This window comes from Siphateles boraxobius, unplaced genomic scaffold (genome assembly GCF_051911475.1).
Source record: "Siphateles boraxobius isolate OS27281-9 unplaced genomic scaffold, OSU_SipBor_1 12, whole genome shotgun sequence".
NCBI classification, from domain to species: domain Eukaryota; kingdom Metazoa; phylum Chordata; class Actinopteri; order Cypriniformes; family Leuciscidae; genus Siphateles; species Siphateles boraxobius.
In genome coordinates this window covers 24,359,976-24,381,879 of record NW_027508722.1, presented here as the reverse complement: position 1 = coordinate 24,381,879, position 21,904 = coordinate 24,359,976, and the positions used below count along the sequence as shown (strand labels likewise).

At 38.2% G+C, this 21,904-nt stretch overlaps 1 protein-coding gene across 42 annotated transcripts in view; it reads left to right on the top strand.

The window, feature by feature from the left end:
* The window catches only part of mef2d (myocyte enhancer factor 2d), a 56,674-nt gene extending 40,480 nt beyond the window's left edge, over window positions 1-16,194 (top strand). For 4 of the 42 annotated variants that reach the window (XM_077214681.1, XM_077214690.1, XM_077214675.1 and 1 more), the window contains exons 7-13: window positions 1,637-1,815; window positions 4,886-4,915; window positions 6,706-6,820; window positions 7,159-7,375; window positions 9,098-9,166; window positions 12,399-12,449; window positions 13,976-16,194. In XM_077214681.1, the coding sequence (XP_077070796.1) occupies window positions 1,637-1,815; window positions 4,886-4,915; window positions 6,706-6,820; window positions 7,159-7,375; window positions 9,098-9,166; window positions 12,399-12,449; window positions 13,976-14,357 (1,043 nt within the window). In that variant the 3' untranslated portion in view covers window positions 14,358-16,194. Of the gene's footprint in view, window positions 1-1,636; window positions 1,817-4,885; window positions 4,917-6,697; window positions 6,821-7,158; window positions 7,376-9,097; window positions 9,167-12,398; window positions 12,450-13,975 lie in introns of all 42 variants that reach the window. The other 38 variants (XM_077214638.1, XM_077214657.1, XM_077214647.1 and 35 more) reach the window with 15 other exon arrangements.
* The last annotated feature ends 5,710 nt before the right edge of the window (window positions 16,195-21,904 follow it).

The following is a 21,904-nucleotide window of genomic DNA, read 5'->3' as shown; positions in this document are numbered from 1 at the left end:
TAGACTTTATTTTAATTGAGTGTATTTATTTAGTTTAGTTTTTTAAAGCGTCAACACACAGCACATTTTAGAAGCAGTAGGGGATACTGGGATTCATTGGCAGAGTTTTCATACTTTATTCAAAATCTCTGGTGTTAAAAATATTAAGATGATCCAGCAATATAAAAAAATAAAGTGTATTTTCTTGAGTAAAAAAAAAGGTTTAATGTAAAAATGTTTTTAAAATGTTTGAACACAGTTGGCACAGATTGTGGGGTTGGTTGACAGTGTTAAAATAATAAACTAAAAATAATATTGTTTTTACAATTAATATAATTATTATCTGATATGATGATTAATTCAGATTGGTTTTACATAAATATATATAAATACATTATATAATCATTATTGGTATTTTTATAAACCAGATTACACTCTTTTCATAAAATAAAGTTTGTCAGATCTCATATTTTATCACAGACTTATATCTGAATATAACCCCTTTTCCTTTGTTCCTTTTTCAATTATTTAACCCATTTCATGTATTTTCATATTTTTTCAAATGTAAATACTTTGTTAATTTTTGTTTTAGTCTTTATGGGATGAGAATCCGTGAGTGTGAATCCAGATGACAAACATTCATGTTACATTGTAACAGCACCCTATTATGACCCAGAAATGTACTCTGTGCCATCAAAATCTTGTTGCCAAACAATCCTGTCTCCCCTACAGCAGCAAGTTAAAATAGCATTGCTAAAAATATTTGTAGTATAAATATTTGGGATATTTCTGTTCAGCTGAGACATCAGTGGGTTGCCATAGCACTGGTGAGTGACGTTCAAGTTGTGTTGGGAGAATAGTGTTATTTGGTTCCAGAATGTGGGAAAACATTAGGAAAATCTCTCTCTCTCTCTCTCTCTCTCTCTCTCTCTCTCTCTCTCTCTCTCTCTCTCTCTCTCTCTCTCTCTCTCTCTCTCTCTCTCTCTCTCTCTCTCTCTCTCTCTCTCTCTCTCTCTCTCTCTCTCTCTCTCTCTCTCTCTCTCTCTCTCTCTCTCTCTCTCTCAGCCATGCTCTAAAACACAGATCACACACATATTTTGCCTTCCTGTGAAAACACTGCCCTTGAGTCAGATTAGATCAAGCATTACAAGTTCTACAACGTCATAAACAAAATAGAGCGAAAATATTTCAATAACAAAGCTGAGAAGAAAGTCGACGAACAGGATTAACTAGTGTCAGTTAGATCCCTCTGATCCCTTCCCTGTGTGTGTCTGCTTGGGCGTGCATTTCCTCCCATAAAGGAATGCAGTTCTCCAACCTAAAAAACAGTCATTATTAATCCTCCAATTACAACATAATAGAGTTGTAATTCCAAATAAACAGAGGATTTAGTTTGCAGTACAAAGTGTTGGAAAACACATCTGCTGTGGTGAGGGAGACCCTAATAGGATTATTTTACCCTGGTGGATAATTATTGTGTTTTTCTCAATACAAATTACAGAAAATATGACCACAGTCGTGTATCTTAATTTTGTTTTCATAAAATGCACAAGTGTTTCTTAGGGTCGATGAGAAAGAAAGCAACCAAGGTCTTTATTTGTAAATCTCCCCGTTGACATTTCTCTGTCTTTTCCTCATTTTCTTTCTTGTTCTATAGCCAATGGTTACGTCAGTGCCAGGGCCTCCCCAGGACTCCTCTCAGTCTCCAACGGCAACAGCATGGGGAAAGTAGTCCCGGCTAAATCTCCCCCTCAACCCAGCACTCAGATGGTGAACAGTCGCAAACCGGACCTTCGGGTCATCACCTCTCAAAGCAGCAAGGGCCTCATGCAGCTGGTGAGCACTTCCACATTGCTCTACAATAGACTTGTTGGGTCGAACATCATCCAATCTCGAAGCTATGTTACAGCATAACGAAAGCATATGAGGGCTAATGCTCTCATTGTTATTCTACACAAGAATTTCTCACAAGGACCATGAGAAGGGAAGGGAATGTAAAGCTTTCAGATAGACTGAGCTGATTCATATACGTCTGTCTGTTTGCTCTCAGTATGTGTGTGCGCGTGTGTATGTGTGTTTGTATATATATATATATATATATATTATTTATGAAAAAAAACTTTATATGTACTGTATATACACACTAGGGGTGTAACGGTACACAAACATGGCGGTTCGGTACGTACCTTGGTTTTTAAGTTGTGGTTCGGTACAGCTTGGGGGAGTTAACTAAACACAAAATTGCTTCTTTTATCTTTTTTTTATTAAACTGTTTTTTTATGTCTCTGTTTAAATAAGACATTTGTCATGACAAATTTATTTAAACAAACATTAAATAATCAAGACATTACTAACAGGTTAAAATTGTTTATATGTCTATGTGGTGTTTTTAATATGCTTTGAGACAAACCATGTATAAATTCACAAGTCAACACTATTGCTGAGTATTTTCTCCTTAAAACTGCACTGAACCAAAGACAGTCTCAAAAACTGCGGTTTGAAATCGACGGTGTTTCTAAACTACCTTGTAACTAATCACGTCAATGTGTGATCGTAAATGTCTCTGGGCTGGTGTGAGTGTGTGGAGGCGAAGCTAATTTGCATATTCATAGAACTGCGTATACTAAATGAAGCAAGGGTGTAGAGTTACATTCAAACTATTTTAAGAAATTAAGAAATTTTTTCAAAGGAAAAAACGCGTAAATATGTAATTTTGGTGATCAAAGATGAGTTTTAAGGGATAAAATAATTGACTACAGGGGGATATATTTAAGTAAATATAATGAATAGGCTAATATAGTGCATATATACGAAATGCTTCTCTCTAGAGTTCATTTTTTTGCGAACTAACCTGCTGGTGACACTAAATGCCTGAGGTAAATGTAATGCTACGTGAGATATTATTCTCAAGCTGTTTTATTGATATCTTTCCGCAGTTGAAACACTTGTTGAGAGATGTAAACATATCGATCATCATCTCTTTTCCTTCTGCGCTTTTTACTGGTAGCAAACAGCGTTGCATTGTCGCGCGTGCCCCCCTCTGGATTGGAGGGTGGATCGCCTGTGACTGCATGCAATGAACCATGACCTCCGTACTGTACGGTTCAGGACGAATACATATACCGGTTCACCCCTAATATACACACAGTAGTGGCCAAAATTGTTGCCCAGCCTCGGAAAAATTACATCTTCGAAATATTATTCAAATTTTGTTAAAGTCCCTGTAAATTCAAAATGAAGTATGTGTTCTGAGTTTGCCATATCACAGAAAAATGTGTTATTAGCCACCCAGCCAAATTTGAATGATAAAAAAAGCCGGCAAGTACATAAAATAAGCTATCAAAATCTTGAAAAAATGAGCAGTAGTCTCTGCTCTCAAACGCTGGGGGCATGTCCGCTTGCTTCGCTGAAACCACGCCCACTCGCGGGACAGCTGCCGTTGCCACACTCAACTGTCACCCGCTACAGCCGGAATGGATGCTCCTAGCAGCTTATTAGGTTAATTATAACATAAGCACACAAGGCAACTTACACTCATTGGTGGGCACGCACTGCCGATGATGGCACCAGTTGTCGGCGCGACGGGAGGATGAAGGCCGAGGCGGGAGATAATCGGTTCGGCCCCTTTCACCAGCAACAGCGGATCAGTGAATCCCAGTTGTCTCCGACGAAAGTTTATAAAACTATCCCGTGTAAAATGATCACTACAGAGGCGGGTTTTGGTGGTGATCCTCAGCTCTCTATCAAGGTGGCTCTTCACAAAATTAATCCACCTCTTCTTGATGTGATCGTTTTTAGGAAATTTAAATAAGGACACCGATCTGTTTTGTACATGATCGCATCCAGGTAGTACGCATTTCCGTGACGAAGACATAGCTAACTAGTGAACTGTACGCTGTAGTAACAAATAATAGTACTGACAGTAACTCGCGATTGAGCGCCAAACTGATGCGAATGTGCTCTATTTATATTGTTAGTGGAGCGGCCAGCGTCATGGGCTCCAGTGCGTCATCAAGTAGGGGCGTGTCCAGGAGCTCAGGGGCTCCAGTGCGTCATCGAGCCCCGTTGTAGACCTGCCCAAAAAATCCGGAAAATAGTCTTTGTAATATGTTTTAGCAATACATCTCTAACATTTATAATGTGTTTAGAAATTTGCTTTTTAATTGCCTTTACAGGGACTTTAAAGACTTTGTAAGCATATTGCGTAGTTGTGCTTCGAGTCAATTGTTTTACTAGTGATAACGCAATAAAACATGCCACATTTTGCAGACTGTCATACAAAGAAATTATGAACACTTGCAAAAACAAGAGAGAGATGAAATATTAATAACTGATTATGATGTAGTCAGTGTATGCTTTTCTCTTTGAGCTTTTTGCTTTTCTATGCATTTTTTTTAGTTTTTTTGTATTGTAACATAAAACCTGTAGCTGTAGTTTGCCTTTTTTTTTTTACCAAATAATTTTGTCAGATAATAAATATCTTAACCAAGTTTAGTGTTTTGTTCTTCCCTAATATTTATTATAGTCATAGTAATAGTCATTAAAAAGAAATCCCCTCTAGACATTGCATTTGGCCACTACTATATTGTGTCTGCATAACATGCAGTGATTATTTAAGTCATCATTGTTTTTTTTATTAGTGAATATTTTCAATTAGTTTAACATTTAAAAAGTATATTTGGAAGTAATAGTATGCCTCAAATAATTGTGCTATAAACATGCAGTGTCGTGCTGATGTAGTGAGTAATATATGCAGTCATGAGGTCTGAGACCCTTCACATGAAATCTGATCAGAAGTGGTCACTGGCAGTTGTGTTCGTATCGAGATGGAAACCAAGTGTAGAACGGGGCTTGTGCGTGTGTTGGAGTTGTAATCTCTGTTTTCTATTTGTTTCTGGCCTCGCAGACAGATGAAGAGCTGGAGTTGGTGAGTGAGGTGAATACAGCTCAATTCTTTTGACTGTTGTGCTGTGAACGGTCTCATTTCACAAACAAATGTTTGACGAATGATTTATGGATGTTGTGTATTTAACATGTAATTTTCTGTCCATTTTTTATACACTGCATTTTTCACTGATCAAATTGTAATGATTGTGGTTAAACAGTCTTTTTATTGGACTGAAGAATACACTGTTTTTCATATATGATCTAATTGGCGGTTAGTGAATTGGAGTTAAATGCGTGCTGTTTATTCAGTTGCAGGCTGACTGCCTGATTATTGTGTGCAGTTTTAAATGAATGCACACACACACTCGAGGCGAAATGCACATATGCATGGGTTGATCTCACATGAGTCAGACACACTAGATCAAACGTGGAGTGCATCGGAGCAGAAGCCCTCACTCCAAAGATCAATTTGTCTGTCTGTCTCTCTCCCACCTTCTTTCACTTCTTGATGTCTTTTTCTCTAATGATTGCTGTCCAATAACACATTAAGTGTAGTGCATGTCCATCCGAGTTTTGGGGTGGGTTTCAGTCATCTCAGCATCTGTATCTGTGAGTGTTTGCATGAATCATGGGAGTCTGTTGACTGTAAAAGTGGCCTCTATCTTTTTCCCCTTGTAAAATTAAAAGGGGTTTAAATGTGAATGTTTGACGCTGGTTTACCCTGAAGACAGACTGCATTTTGTTATCTTGTGTTTTGTAGTGAAGTGTTTTTTTTCCTTGCATGATTCAGATAAGGGCTCAGCAATGAGGATTTTTGTGTGTGTGTGGTAAATATTTCATTTCCAAGCCAACATTTTCAACAGCCCCACCATATAAAATGATTACACACACACACACACACACACACACATATATATATATATATATATATATATGGTGTAAAACATTACCAGTGTTTTTGGATACTTGCAAAATTATCAAAGGTCCACATCAATTTCCTTGGTGCCATATTTAAATGAGTAGAATTCACAACAATGCTCAATACTTCATACAAAACCAAAAGATGTTCTGACAGATCATCCAGCTGACCCGAAACACTGTCAGACTGGCCCTTGACCATCCATATTGTTGAGCTCTTCACAGTTGTAGGACATTTATCTCAGTTGCTACGTTTACATGGACACCTTTTGTTTGATTGTTCTTGTCACATTCATGACACTTTAATTGGTTTTGGCCAATTCATTCTGATCGACGTGGTTACATATGACTTTTTTTATTCTGACTGTGCTGATTACAACCGGATTATTAGGGTCCATGTAAACGCAACTGCTTTACACTCAGCTGAGAGTCTAGAGAGATGTTTAGAGTGACAGTCTGAAACTGTGGAGCTTACGTTGTTGTTTATATGGACTGGTACTTTAACCCCCGAGTTCACAGACCAGGTTTAAGATTAGTCCCAGACTAAAATGCATGTTTGAGCTGTTTTAATTGAAAGCAACTTGCACTGGCGTATCTTAAAATATGTCAGTGCCATTGTTTTGTCTCAAGATGCACACCAGTAATGTTTTTTTCTAAGGCAGATTTATAAAAGATACTTAAATGTCCTAATTTGAACTTTGAACTGCCTAATCCTGGCTCAATCTAAACCCTGTCTGTGAAACCGGGCTTATGATGATCTAAATTATTTAATCTTCAGAAGTGTCTGGAATTTGAAGATTGTGTACATGCGTACACAAGTCTTTCAGAGGTGTTTGTGTCCTTTCTTTCCTTGCCCGGAAAGTTACTCTTGGTACTTTTGACTCTATCTCTCTCTGTTTTTCTCTCTCTCTGGCTTTCCAGAACGCTCAGCGGTTAGGCGCCTCTCAAGTGACCCAGCCTCTTACCACACCAGTGGTTTCCGTGGCAACGCCAAGCCTCCTGACTCCATTCTCCATGTCAACCGCCTACAACACAGGTGAGAGTGACATCATTGGGAGAAGCCAAGACATCCGTCACTTTGCAGGCCAGCACAGATTTGAGAGAAATAAACACGGCCATGCTTTAGTTAACACTCCAGAGAGATACTTGCAGAGCCCACGGTCCATTTATCTCTTACTTGCTCTCGTTCATTCTTTCACACCTATTCCTTACCTCTTTTTCGAGGCTAGATTTATCACTGGAATTTATTAGGACCATAAAAAGAAACGATAACTGAATATAGATGTTATGTTATCACAACTATAGGAATCAGAGGCCATAAATAGAATTCAGTAAATAAATATACATTAAATGTTCTTCTTTGTTTTCATGCAGAGTACCAGCTAACAAGTGCAGATCTAACAGCCCTCCAGGCCTTTACGCCGTCGGGTGCACTGTTGCCAAGCAACATGACCACTTGGCAACAGCAGCCATCCGTATCCCAGCAACAACAGCAGCAGCCATCCGTATCCCAGCAACAGTCTCAGCAGCAGCAACAACAGCACCAACAACAGCCACAGCAGCTAACTCTGGCCTCCCTCAGTAATCTTGTGTACGTCTTATGCCTTTTACAAACTCTGTCTCTTGCTCTCACCAACTCACACTTGCACCTGGTTTTTCTCTAACCACATGTCCATAGTGTGAGGCCACATGCACCACATCTACTTCCTGTCTACAGTGGAAGTTTCAGTGATATACGCCCCTCTAGTCTTGTGCTAAAACTCTTCAGTTGTCTTGATTGTCTTAACCTTTAGCTACATCTAACTAGATAAAGTGTGGTGGCCAACACTTTGCAATCAAATATATATGTTAAAATAGTTAATGCAAAAGATAACATGAAATAAAATCAAAATACTCTATAGTTCAGAAGTTTATTAAAATCTTACTTACCCTACTTTTATTTAGCAAGAATGCATTCAATTGTTCAAAATTCGTAGACGATTTATAATTTTACAGAATATTTAATGTTGATCTTTTAAAACATTTTCAACATTGATTTCAATGATGTTGAGCACCAAATCAGCATATTAGAATGATTTCTGAAGGATCATGTGACACTGAAGACTGGAGTAATGATGCTGAAAATTCAGCTTAGATCACAGGAATAAATTACATTTTAAAATATTTCAAGTAGAAAGCAGTTATTTGAAATTGTAATAATACTTCACAATATTGCTGTTTTTACTGTATTTTTGATCAAATAAAGGCAGCCTTGGTGAGCATAAGAGACTGAAAAATGCATGTTTACAGCATTTTTTCATTTACTGTATTATGTTAATTTCTACATAAATTAATACATTTCAACATTGCAAGATGTATAAATTCATTTAGTTAAATTATTATTAATCTGTAAAAAAAAAAAAAAAAAGTGTTCATTGCCAGTTCACGATACCTAAAGGAATAATGAATTAAACCTTAAGCTAACATTAATTTTTTTTAAACTGCTTTAGCACAAACTAGTGTCCTTCCTAGACAGAATTTTTGGGCATTATTGCCTAGGTAGTGAGCTCATACATTTTGACATGTGTCCACTGTAAACTGTTGAGAATTATTACATATAAATCTGCAATTTTATTCCCACTAGATAGAACCGTAACACTTTAATCAAGTTCTACTTTGTGTCTCTCTGCTCGATCAGCTATAGAGAAAACTTCGCTACTGCTCTATAACTCAAAACTGTGTTACAGGGGCATCAAGACGGCCTGAATATGATGTTTCATGTTCAGGATGTGAATAAAATGTACAGGGCAAAACAGCAGAATGCCTGCGCTACCTATTTCCTCTTAATGCATCACATAATGGCCCATGGCTCAGGTCAAGGGCAACTGTACGCTGCATTATTAGCACGACACATACATCTACCTTGCTGTGAATGTGCTCGTTTTTTTTTTATTTATTTTTTATTGCCTTCAGTGGTATAGGAGAGGTCATGATCTCATATTAGCAATCACTTGAACAAGAACAATCTAACAATCATCGGTAGCACACAACCTATAGCCTGCGTATTGCCCCTTGGAGATTGACCTAAATAACTCTCTTTCGGTCTCACACAGACGTTTTACTTCTTTTCTTCCTCTTTCTCTCCTCCCTATGGGGGGCGAACATCGAGGTGTTCTAGCCTGCCTTTAATGCCTGCTAACAGCAGGGTTAGCGCTGCGCTACGCTCTCATTAGTGTGTATGTTCGCTTCTGTTAATGCTGTGTACAGATTTTCAGATTTCTGGAGCAGGTCTAACCTGCTGTGTGTTTGTGTGCTCTTTCTCATTTGTTTACAGCATGTGGGGCTCAGACAAACAGAACGGAGAGATGGCTCACTGCATCTCTGGTCTAGCTGCTAATCTCAGGTGAATGGGGTCCCATGGGCACTCTGTGTCCGCCAGTCAAACCGTGGGCTCTCTGTGTTAGCCAGTCATATTCTGTGGGTGCTTTGTGTCGGCCTATTATGCACCACTGTCCTGTCTGTCACCTGCCATGGCCTAGTTGTCATGGTTACTGTCTCTGGCCATGCTGAAGAATGTTCACGCTTTCGTCGTCTCACAGATGACCATTTCAACATCTGAGTCTCTCTTCATTAAATCCAACTTTGTGTCTTTTTATCTTTTTCTTGTTCATTGCTTATTGTCCAGTGTCCTGTGCGCGACAAACAGATTTACCCAATGCGTTTTTCTAATGAATCTAGCACATTGGTGCACTTATAACTGAGCAGGTAGAGATTAGAATTTAAAAGTAGGACAGACATCTCCATCATGTCCTCCCAAGTGGGTCAGGACTCTCTGGGGTTCATTCGTCCGTCCGTTTGTAACCTGCTGCATGGCCACACGTTCATCATGCCAGCAGATCCTGCTCTGAACCACCTCAAGCACCACATATTATATAAACCAGGCTGTTTAACACAGCAGGTCAAGGCTTAAAATGTTTTTTTTCCATTACTATACTGATCATTTGATCAACAGCAATTCATAATATTAAACATTATGTGTCTATTCTATATTCTATTTTATTTTATAGTAGCAATAAAGTTATATTCCCATATTGACACTTGAGACAGCTTTTTTTCAAATTCTCGTACTGGTAAATGCCATTTAATATGAAGTGCACATTATTTTTAGTCACTTTGGTAAGTAAGTGACTGCTAAAGACCATAAATGTATATATCAATTGATTTGTTTTTATAAACAATTGACCCTTCGCTAAGCCCTGCGTTAAAAAATAAAATGGCAATTGCTGCTTTTCACAATATTACAAGATAACTCTTTTCTACTATAAGTCTATGAAGAATATGTTTGTATAGATGGCTTCAAAGAGAATTGTAAAGAAATGATCTATGATATGGTGAAACATATTTTTGGTATCCAGGATACAGGTGGTATTTGTTTACAAAAAAAAAAAAGCAAAGCTGCGGATTATTCCCAAATGAATATGAAAGCATCAGTAGTTTATTGTTAAATAATGTACATGTTAATTCAGATCATAGTACAATCAATAGAAATTAAATGTTAACAATAAATGTTATCAGCTGTAGAATATTGTTTTTAACACATAAGGGCTGGTTCACACACAACGCGTTTTTGCTTTGAAAAAAAGCGAGGGAAAAGCGCAAGGTCTCCAGATGCTTTTTTCTAACATTTTAATTTGAGCACCTCGTTTTTAGAACGCTGTGTCATGCACTTCTCCAATGTTTTTCTATGCAAACATGCGCTAGACGGACGTGTATAGCCGTTGCACTCGTGGCTATACACGTCCGTCTAGCGCATGTTTGCATATAAAACATTGGAAAAGTACCACAATGGAATGGAAAAACGCGTTCTGTGTGAACGCCCCCTAACAACATAGCTAGTCATTCAGTTAGAATGAAACCATCAAATAAAAATGATTTGTAATGTTTTTACTTAAAGGTTGTATCAGCGATTGAAGTCACTTCTGTTTGTGTTTGAAGCGAGATCCCAAACAAACAAAGTTAGCTCGCCCCTCCCTCAACAAATTCCAATTCGTCAGAATCAACTCGCTCACTAGCATGCCAATCTCACACACTAACGTTAAATCCCTACAATCTGATATTCGCTAGAGCTATCCAAGTTTAGTCGAGCTTCACTCATATTTTTTAAAGAATTATATTTTTTACACACAGTTCACATACAAAAAAGTCAGCACTAGAAGCTACTCACCTGTCCAGAAGAAACAGTGCATCCTCAGCGTCCGATTTAAAAATTTTCAATTCTTTGAGTTCTCTCCACCGTTCTAAAGCAATTATTTATTCGTTTCTTTGATGAAAAACGAGGGTATTCCCTCGCCCTAATCCTCCTTCTCTTCTTGGGGATTGCCTCTTCCATGTTAAATGTATCTGGTCCGTTGATAGCATAGGGTTGATAGACGCTGCCTTATTCTTCAGCTCCGACCTCGCGTGCAGGCGCCGTGCACGAGCGCAAAAACAAACAACACCCGCCCCTGTCGGTGATTGGTTAGAACACTGTTTATTTTGATTTTGAGTGGTGTTTGTACCCATTTGTTTTTGTGTGCAGATCTCAGAGCCTAGGCTGCCTACAGAGACGCGGTTTTTTGACAGCCTGCTTATGGGGCGGGTAGCTAGCGGATCGTTAGGAAAGATTAGATGAATGTGATCATTTTTGTTTGGGCCTGAAATCGCTGATACAACCTTTAATTCCATCACACTTTAACAGCATTTTTACCACCCTTTAAGCTTATTTACTAAAAGTTGTACTGTATAATCCATTCACGTTCTGTAAAGTTTGTCTAAGTCACCAACAGTAACCAAGAGAGCCTAGCTAATTCCTTACTTTATTATATAATGTTATTGTTCATTTTGGAATGGAAATATTATGTTTTGTCTTGCCTTTTACCTCCAGAACTCAAACTTGCATTTTTCTGTGAATTTAATTGTAACTTCTCTCATAGACCTCAAGGGGGTGGTAGAGTAGTTTTAATTTCATCTAATATTTTATGTCCTGTCCACTCATTTCAAAGAAGAAAATCTTAATACAAATATGCTGTATTTGTTAGGTTTAGCAGGACTGAGACAATATTTTCATGTTTTCAGTGCAGCCGTGAGCTGATCAGTAAAACTTTATCAGGATTTCGTACTCTCCGGGCAGCAGCTGCTGAGTTCTCTGAAAATATTCAGTGAATTTCATATGAATTTCTCTCTTGTTATGCCTGAGAAACTGTCATTACGTCCCACTGTGGCCCTGACTTCCTGTTCATTCTAATATAAATGCAAATGTAGCCGTGAGAGCTCCCCGCTGCTCCGCCACCCTGTTTTATGTTCTCATGTCATCAAATCATTTTTCCTTGTGCCGGCCTTTTCTGACCAGACTGGGGTGAAGACTCACTCTTTCCGCTATGCATGAGGGTGGGATATTTACTTCTGTTTTTGGAAGTAAGCATTGAGTTGGGTTTTCTTTCTCCTGCTGAATAAACAGTCCATGTTAACTGTCCATAGACATCCGTCTGTCTCTGAACTGTTGTAGATGAGTAAATGCTGACATGTACGTGTGTGTTTGACATGACGTTGATTATTGCAGATGCTAGAGTGGGTTTTGCCTGTCTCTCTCTCTGCAGTGTGACCTCTCAGGGCAGCTTACTCTTGGGCAGGGAGGAAGGGATCAGCTGGTACTGTATCTGGCTTCTCCTCTCTCCGTCTGTCTCTGTTTGTTGTCTGTCTTGTGGCCATTTTTCTACGGCCAATGGCGCTAACTCTCCTGCTCTCTCTTGGTTTTCTCTCTCTATCAGTCTCTGGCTGCTTGGGCTGTAGGAAGCTGGGCTTTGTCTTTGTCAGTGATTTGCTGAGTTGGCCTTTCTGTTTTGCATTAGAACATACTGAAACAGCACCTGCAGCATCATCAATCAACCTGTACAGGCCCACAAGACCAAACTCTCTGTTTCACAACCCTCTCACCCTCTCTCTTTATCTCTTTTTACATTTGTTAAATTGCATATGTTTTCTTTAAATAAAAACGTTTAGCTTTTTTTGTCTTACTTTTTACTGTTCCATTTATTTGTACTTCGCTTTCTTTTCTCATGCCTTCCCCCCCCCCCCCCCTATTGATCTCTGCTATTTTTCCGTTTTCTTTTCTCTTCCATGTTCATTTCTTTCATTTCCACTTCCTTTTCACTTTCCTTTCTTTTCTTTTCCATTCCTTTATAAAGTCTTTCCCCTTTCCTTTCTTTTCTTACCTTGGTTACCTTACCTTACCTCCTCTCCTCTCTTTCCCCATTTCCTTTCCTTTTTCCTTTTCTTTCTTTTCCCTTTTAGTTTCCTTTTCCTTCCCTCCTCTCCTCTCATCTTCTTCCATTTCCATCCTCTTTCCTTTTTCAATTCCTTCTTATTTTATTTTTCATTTAATTTCCTTCTCCATTTCCTTCCGTTAGTTTTTTTCATTTCTTCTCATTTTAATTTTCCCTTCCATTCCCATCCCATCACTTCCCTCCTTTTCCATTTTCTTTACTATTTCGATTACTCTTCTTATTTTCTTCATTTAATTTCCTCTTCCATGCGTTTCCTTTCCTATTCCACTATATCCGGTCCTTTTCCATGTTTTCCTTTCCTCTTCCTTTGCACTTCTGTTTCTTTTTCCTTTTAGTTTCCATTTCCTTTTTTCTTTTTTTGCCCTTTTATTTTCTTTCCTTTTGACTTACTTTTCCACTTTTTCTTTAATTTTCTTTTCCTGTTGTATCCTTTTCTGTTCATTCTTCTCTTCTCTCCTCTCCTCTTCTCCAAACCACTGGAATAGCTTTGAATAATCCCAACATAAATAATACACTACTGTAAATACATACGTTTGGCTGCAGCCTAATTAGACGCACATAAACACACTCACTGCAGTTGAGGGTATGTGGCATGTTGTGATGTATGAAAGGAGGCTGACCAAGTTGTGACTGCATGGCTAGCAGGAGTTAAGTGACAGAGGTAACTAGTCTGGCTTCCGTGCATTTTATAGCTGCTCTATTGTACTATTATTTTTTTGTATACTAAAATGTGGCTGTACAAAGGTAGTGCAAAACATGATAAAGTTGTGGGTAACATTGCTGTTTTGTCCACGCGTATGTTTATTGTATTTAAAATGTATATTTTTGTAAGATATCAGGTGTCCCCTCTTTATTAGTGATGTTGATTTCTTTTTCTCCTTCTACCATAGGCCCGTGGGAACGATCCCTCATGGAGCTACTCTGACGGTTAACACTAACCCCCATGTCAGCATCAAATCCGAGCCGGTGTCTCCTAACCGGGATCGCAGCACCCCTAATTCCACCGGCGGGGCAGGAGGCCTAACTGTGACCCAGTATCACAGTGGGACACAGCGTTTGGAGCCCACCGGCCGCTCTCCGGTCGACAGCATCAGCAGTAACGGCAGCTCTTATGAGGGAAGTGATCGAGACGACGGTGGGCAGCCGCGTCCTCCCGATTTCAACTCGGCCGGTCTGGGTCTCCTCCGAGCTTCCGGAGAGCAATCGTCCCAAGCGGAGCAGCAGGAGTCAGCCAATGTGAAACGCATGAGACTGGACACCTGGGTCACATAAACGCTGAAGGAGAGAGCGAGAGAGCTGCTCTCTTACCCGCACATACACACAAACCAACATAAACACACCCCTAGTGACACCTGCTTTCAGCAGCCAATCTCAGTCTGCACTTAGACACATGCATGCGCCTGTCTCTCTGTCTCTCTCTCTTCCTGTCTCTATCACTCTTGTCTCACTCTCAGACACACTCATATTTACTGGTGTGTGTGTATATATTTATATAAAATATGCATATATGATCACACACGCACTAGATCTTCAGACACACACAGTTGCCAATCCAGGTGTAAACGTGTTCACATATACGAGACTGAAGAGATGTACAAGGCGGAAGGGCTTTTGGTCGCATCTCTGATATCCCTCGCCCCTGCTCAGAGAGTCCGTCCGGATCTCAGATCAACTTTTACAGGCCTTACCGTCGACCTGATCAGAGTTCAGCGGCACTGCTCTGTCAAAACGCCATAACAACTGCTTATGTTGCATAGACAAGCCTGTCGATCTCTATTTTTTAAAATCTTTTTCTCCTTTTTTTTTGTTGGTGTTTTTGTATGAATGGTTGTATTTGCCATTTATCTTCTCGACTGACTCTTTCTCTCTTGCTTTTCCTGTTTCTTTTCATGTTTTTTTTGACTATCTGCTTGAGCAGCTGCCTTTAGAATCGCCCCCGTTCCTGTTGCAACAACTTTAGCATAAAATCTTTCTCTTTGTTTTTCTAATTGCGCAAAAACTAGCATAGTGTGCTTGGTGTGTGTGGGTGTGTGTGTGTGTGTGTCAGCTGTGAGACGGAGGTGCTCATTCATTCAATTGCTAAACACAATTCAGCCAAAAAAACATCCATCTTTTGTTGTATCATAACCTCACACCAGCGCACTAGATGTGTGTGTCTATCGGCGGAGCTCAAAGCGCAGATGCCGCTCCGCATCCTCAGTTTTCTGCGTACGCGTGGACCGTAAACGTAGTGTCGTTGATGGAAATGTAGATCTATCTGTACTAATGAGATCCAGGCGTGCAGGAAACGGACATGTTCGTATCGGCCTGCAGTGTATGGCTGCATTTACGAGAGCAGCGGTCTGCCGCATTATGCTATATTTATTGTTTTGTCTGGCTGTGTAATTCAGAGATTAATTAGTTAACTTTATGGGACGGGTATGCTTTATTATTGTTTGTAAGATTCCATGAAAAATAAAAAGCGGTCAAAAAAGTCTGAGTTGTTTAACTCAGGATACCGGGTTTTTAGATGTTTGAGATCATGTATATACAAAACTTCTCAGTGTTTCAGTACAGGTTTATGTATAGCAAAAAGAGTTGGTGGCAAACACGTATCTCAGCTAGATCATTTTAGCTAAGAAAGAGATGGAGGTTGTGTAGCGCTGTGTGTGTGAGAAGCGTTGAGATTGTACATAGCGATGTATGTTCACATATATTCTGCTGGGTCTTTCTGAAACAGCGCTGTAATCTCAGTGGAACCGTCTCTGTCAACCTCTACCTGTAAATAAACTGTACCGTGTTATAAGTTATCAAGGTGGAGAGGCAGATGAAGGAGGATTTGACTGTTTTTATGCGTGACTCTTTTCCGTTGTTTTTATCCTGATGGCGTGCACTTTAAAATCTTTCCCCCTTACCCGCTCGCACACCTTCAGACACACAAGTGAGGAATTTCCTCGCATTATCATTTTCACGATCAGTCCACTTTGATTGATTATGTGTCATTTTTACACATCTATCTCCCAACAGAGCGATTCCCTGACGGCTTGGAAGGGAAAATAAGTCTTCTTTCACCTATAAGACGTTTAAAAGCATTCAGGGAAGGACGTTTCATTTTTGTTTTGTTTTTTGGCTTATATTGCACTTCACGTGTTTAACCGTGAACAATAATAGAAGAAAAATGTCACGTTTTGTAAAAAAAAAAAAAAAAGACATGACGAAAAAAGACAACAAATAAAAAAGAATGTTGTACTGAAATCTAGATTAGGCTTTACACGTGTTGCAGATGTGACAATGATGTACACAAATCGTTTTCTGTGCATTAGTGTATTCTCTAAGTGACAAAGATGAAGGACGTTTCCGTGACGAGTTTTGAAAAATTACGTGAGGACAAACTTAGTGCTGAAGGGAAATGGGGTTCAAAATTATTTCAAATATGTTGTATTCCCCTCTAAAACTATGACTTTAAGTGTTAGTAAGGTTGAGGTGAGACTCACCTGTCCGTCATCGGCTTCTCTACCTCTCCTTCCATCCTCTCGTATCTTCTCTTTCTCTCCTTTCCTTCACTAACAGAGGAAGACAGAAGCCATTTCATTTCACCTCAACAGGTGGCCCACCTTTTGTTAAACCAGATTCCACACACACACACTCACACACATGATGGATGCAGTACCAGGAGGCGGTGAGAGTAAGCGTTCGTTCGGACTCATCACAGACGTGCGTTCATATCCCTTCGACTGAGGTTCTAGAGCTACTGGGCGGATATTTTCTAGAACTGCATCATAGCAGAGCGAGGCTTCTGCAACGCACCCGTTGACTTAAAGACTGTTGTGTCCTGAGCTTTGAACAAATGCAGTGATTTCTATGTACGTTTATAAGGTGACAGCCTGATCCTCGAGGCCTATGCGCCCGGGATGGTCCGGCGCCTCGAAGCGCTGGCTGTGTTGATTTCAAGGCTAAGACGACGTTCGAAAAGCTCTCTTGAAGACCTCGTGATAAAATTAGGAATCTGAGTAATCAAAGAAAAGACAATCGTCCGGTGAATAGTTCACTTTGGTCCCCTTATTCCCTTTGTATGATGTCTAGAGATTCTCACATACTTTTTCTCGTGTTAATTTGTGCTGGTGACAGTTTTATTGTCTGTTTTTAATATAATTGTTACGATGATTATCATTACCATTATGATTATCATCACAGATGGTAATAATAATGATACATTTAGAAAGACGGTTTTTATTATTTTTGTTTGGTTTTTTTGTGTAGGTTAGACATCCTGTTTTATTTTTATTTTATTTTATTTTATTTTATTTTATTATATATGAATATTATATAAATATATTTTCGTTTAAATTTTTTGTTTTCTTTTAATTTTTTGTTCTTCAAAGGGGTGTTACTAATATTGCACGATTTATTAAGTAAAACAAAACCGTTGTAGTAATATTAGTACTTTATTGCTAATTGAGGGAAGCGATAAAACAGGTTCGATAGAATGACCAGTTCAATGCTGCAATTTTTAGTCAATTGTACAATAGTATCTACACATAGTTAAGGTGGGACATCCACACATTTAATTTATTCTGATCAGACACAATGCATGGGCGTCAGACAAGCAAAGAATGAGTCATATTATAAATAAACTGAAATGTAATTTCAATAAGAATATACAACACACAAAACTAGAATAGAAATTGAAGAAAAAAGTTTAAAAAAGAAGAATTATAGCTAATATATTGTGTTCGGCTAGTCTGCTTTGAGTTTTGTTGTAAAAAAAAAAAGACAAAAAAGAAAAAAATTGTTGTTTTCGGAGAATGATATACAGTTTGTGTATATTTTCATAAACAAAGTATGCACTGATATGTTATTACAAATTCTATACTGCTTTTACAAAAGAGTGTTTGTTATTGTACCAAAGTATCCATTGTCCTTTATGACCCTCCCCTTTTGCGTATGTTTTATTGTATTTTATATATTAAATAGACAAGTTGACCTACACACAAGTATGAGTCTGTCTGTATTACAAGTTTCTGTGTGGGTTGGTTTGTTCTGTTGTCAGTGCACTCATTAGACTTATATTTGCATGTTCATTTAGCAGATGCTATTATCTAAGTTAACTTTCAAATGTGGAAAATGATTTGTAATGATAAAGTAACCAGCAATATTTGCAAATATACATATATTCTCACCAAGGCTGTATTTATTTGATCAGAAATACAGTAACAACAGTAATATTGTGAAATATTGCTGATTGAAATAACACATGATCCTTCATAAATCATTCTAATAAGTTGATTTGGTGCCCAAGAAATATTTCTTGTCAGTTTAACAGTTGTGCTGCTTAATACAGGTGCTGGTCATATAATTAGAATATCATCAAAAAGTTGATTTATTTCAGTAATTCCATTCAAAAAGTGAAATTTGGATTTAAATATATTCATTACACACAGACTGATATATTTCTAGTGTTCATTCCTTTTAATTTTGATGATTATAACTTAAAACTAATGAAAACCCCAAAATCAGTATCTCAGAAAATTTGAATATTGTGAAAAGGTTCAATATTGAAGACACCTAGTGCCACACACTAATCAGCTAATTAACTCAAAACACCTGCAAAGGCCTTTAAATGGTCTCTCAGTCTAGTTCTGTAGGCTACACAATCATGGGGAAGACTGCTGACTTGACAGCTGTCCAAAAGACGACCATTGACATCTTGCACAAGGAGGGCAAGACACAAAAGGTCATTGCTAAAGAGGCTGGCTGTTCACAGAGCTCTGTGTCCAAGCACATTAATAGAGAGGCGAAGGGAAGGAAACGATGTGGTAGAAAAAAGTGTGCAAGCAATAGGGATAACCGCACCCTGGAGAGGATTGTGAAACAAAACGCATTCAAAAATGTGGGGGAGATTTACAAAAGTGGACTGCAGCTCGAGTCAGTGCTTCAAGAACCACCACGCACAGACGTATGCAAGACACGGGTTTCAGCTGTCGCATTCCTTGACGCATTCAGCTGTCAAGCCACTCTTGAATAAGACACAGTGTCAGAAGCGTCTCGCCTGGGCTAAAGACAAAAAGGACTGGACTGCTGCTGAGTGGTCCAAAGTTATGTTCTCTGATGAAAGTAAATTTTGCATTTCCTTTGGAAATCAAGGTCCCAGAGTCTGGAGGAAGAGAGGAGAGGCACAGAATCCACGTTGCTTGAAGTCCAGTGTAAAGTTTCCACAGTCAGTAATGGTTTGGGGTGCCATGTCATCTGCTGGTGTTGGTCCACTGTGTTTTCTGAGGTCCAAGGTCAACAAAGCCGTCTACCAGGACGTTTTAGAGCACTTCAAGTTTCCTGCTGCTGACCAACATTATGGAGATGCAGATTTCATTTTCCAACAGGACTTGGCACCTGCACACAGTGCCAAAGCTACTAGTGCCTGGTGTAAGGACTATAATATCCCTGTTCTTAATTGGCCAGCAAACTCGCCTGACCTTAACCCTATAGAAAATCTATGGGGTATTGTGAAGAGGAAGATGCGATACGCCAGACCCAACAATGCAGAAGGGCTGAAGGCCACTATCAGAGCAACCTGGGCTCTCATATCACATGAGCAGCGCCACAGACTGATCGACTCCATGCCACGCCGCATTGCTGCAGTAATTCAGCCAAAAGGAGCCCCAACTAAGTATTGAGTGCTGTACATGCTCATACTTTTCATGTTCATACTTTTCAGTTGGCCAATATTTCTAAGAATCCTTTTTTTGTATTGGTCTTAAGTAATATTCAAATTTTCGGAGATACTGAATTTGGGATTTTCATTAGTTGTCAGTTTTAATCATCACAATTAAATGAAATAAACATTTGTAGTATATCAGTCTGTGTGTAAAGAATGAATATAATATCCAAATTTCACTTTTTGAATGGAATTACTGAAATAAATCAACTTTTTGATGATATTCTAATTATATGAGCAGCAACTGTATTTGTGTAAATGTTTTTTTTTAAATCTTTGGATTCCTTGATTGATAGAAAGTTAAAACAAATAGCATTCATTTGAAATAGCCAATGTTTATCAATGTAAAGGTCTTTAAACCAATTTAATGCATCCTTTCTGAAAATAAATTAATACATCTTACTAACCCCAAATATATATAATATCCTACTTTGTTTGAAACTTTAGAGGACAGTAAGGCTTTTATCATATGATCTTTCAGATTAAATCTCATAAGTGTTGCAGTATTAACTTTCAAGTCATTTTCATATCTGGCCACTAGATGTCAGCCTTTCACTTATCTGATAAGTAGCTATTCTGCTTGTAGCTACTGAAATTGTAAATTTGAAACAACCAATTGTAATGTTTCTTCCTCAAAGTCCAGGTCTTTATTTTAACCCAGTTCACCCAATTGAGGCAGAAAGACAGCTGTGATGTAAATTTGTTAGAGTTACTTGTTGTTGTTTAGCAACAGATCATGGTGAATCAGGCACAATGACATGACTTTGAGTGTGAGTGTCTTGTGCATGTGTCTTTTGGTGGTGGGGCATTGAATGCAGACCATTCCTCAAAGACATTGTGTTCATCTGAGCACTGTGTCAGCTGAGCTTGTCAGTTTTTGCGCGTCTGGCACAAACATTGAGCTTCTGTTTGGAACAGGTCCCCACTTATTTGGATGAAAAAGTTGACCTATTTTTTTCTAATGCACTGAGACACAAGCATCATTTCATCCAACAAACACCCCTGTCATCCTTAAAGGGGTTTGATTATGCTTTTTCAACTTTAGTTAGTCTGTAATGTTGCTGTATGAGCATAAAAAGGTCTGCATGGTTAAAAGTCCACTCCAAAGGGAAATATTCCACAGATGCTCAATCATTATCTTTGTCTTTTGAATCAGATGGAATTCTCTTCCTTCAAGCAGTGGGTTAAGTTAAATGTTCTTTGTCTCTTGATATAAAAATGTAGCTTTCAGTTTTAAATAGTTTTTTTCTTTTTCATAATTGTATACGGGTCATTCTTGTTATGCAATTCATTTGCATTTACATGTCTTAAACTAGTAAATGAACAGAAAATATTAAACTTATAATTTCAAACATGGTAATCAATCATATTATTCAGTTTTGTTTTATCAGTAACACTTTACAATAACGTCTCATTTTTTAACATTAGTTAAGGCATTAACTAAAATTAAGCAAGATATTTTTACAGAATTTATTAACCTTTGTTAATGTTAGTTAATAAAAATTGTCATGTTAGTTCACAGTGCATTAACTAATGATAACATATGCACTTTATTAGTAAATGTTGAGATTAATATTAACTAAGATTAATAAATGCTGTTGAAGAGTTGTTCATTGTTAGTTTGTGTTAACTAAGGTAGTTAACAAATGAAACCTTATTGTAAAGTGTTACCGTTTTATCACATCACAATAAAGAACATGAACATGGGTAAATTCTACATAATTGTATTAGTTCTACTACTTCCAACATGAATTTCTTTCATTTTATTAAGAGCATTTCCAGTTTTTTCTTAATGATTTTCCTTTCCTCCTCAAAAATGTTTAATGATTTTTAGCTGTAATTGGTGTAATTTCCTGTCACTTGTCACTTTACATCCTGTTTTGTACTATTCATTGACATAACAAAAGTTCTTTAATGACATAATTCTCCAGGAAAAGGACATTTTTGAGAAAGCAACAGCATGAACATTACACAATAGCCATGGTTTGATGACGTTAGCTGGTTTGTTACACATTTGCAGTATAATGTAAAAGTTAAAAGAAAGATGATGAATGGTGGGGCCTGTCTAATTTTAAAAATAATCAGTCACTCAGTATCTGGCATTAATAATCAATAGCAATCAATAACA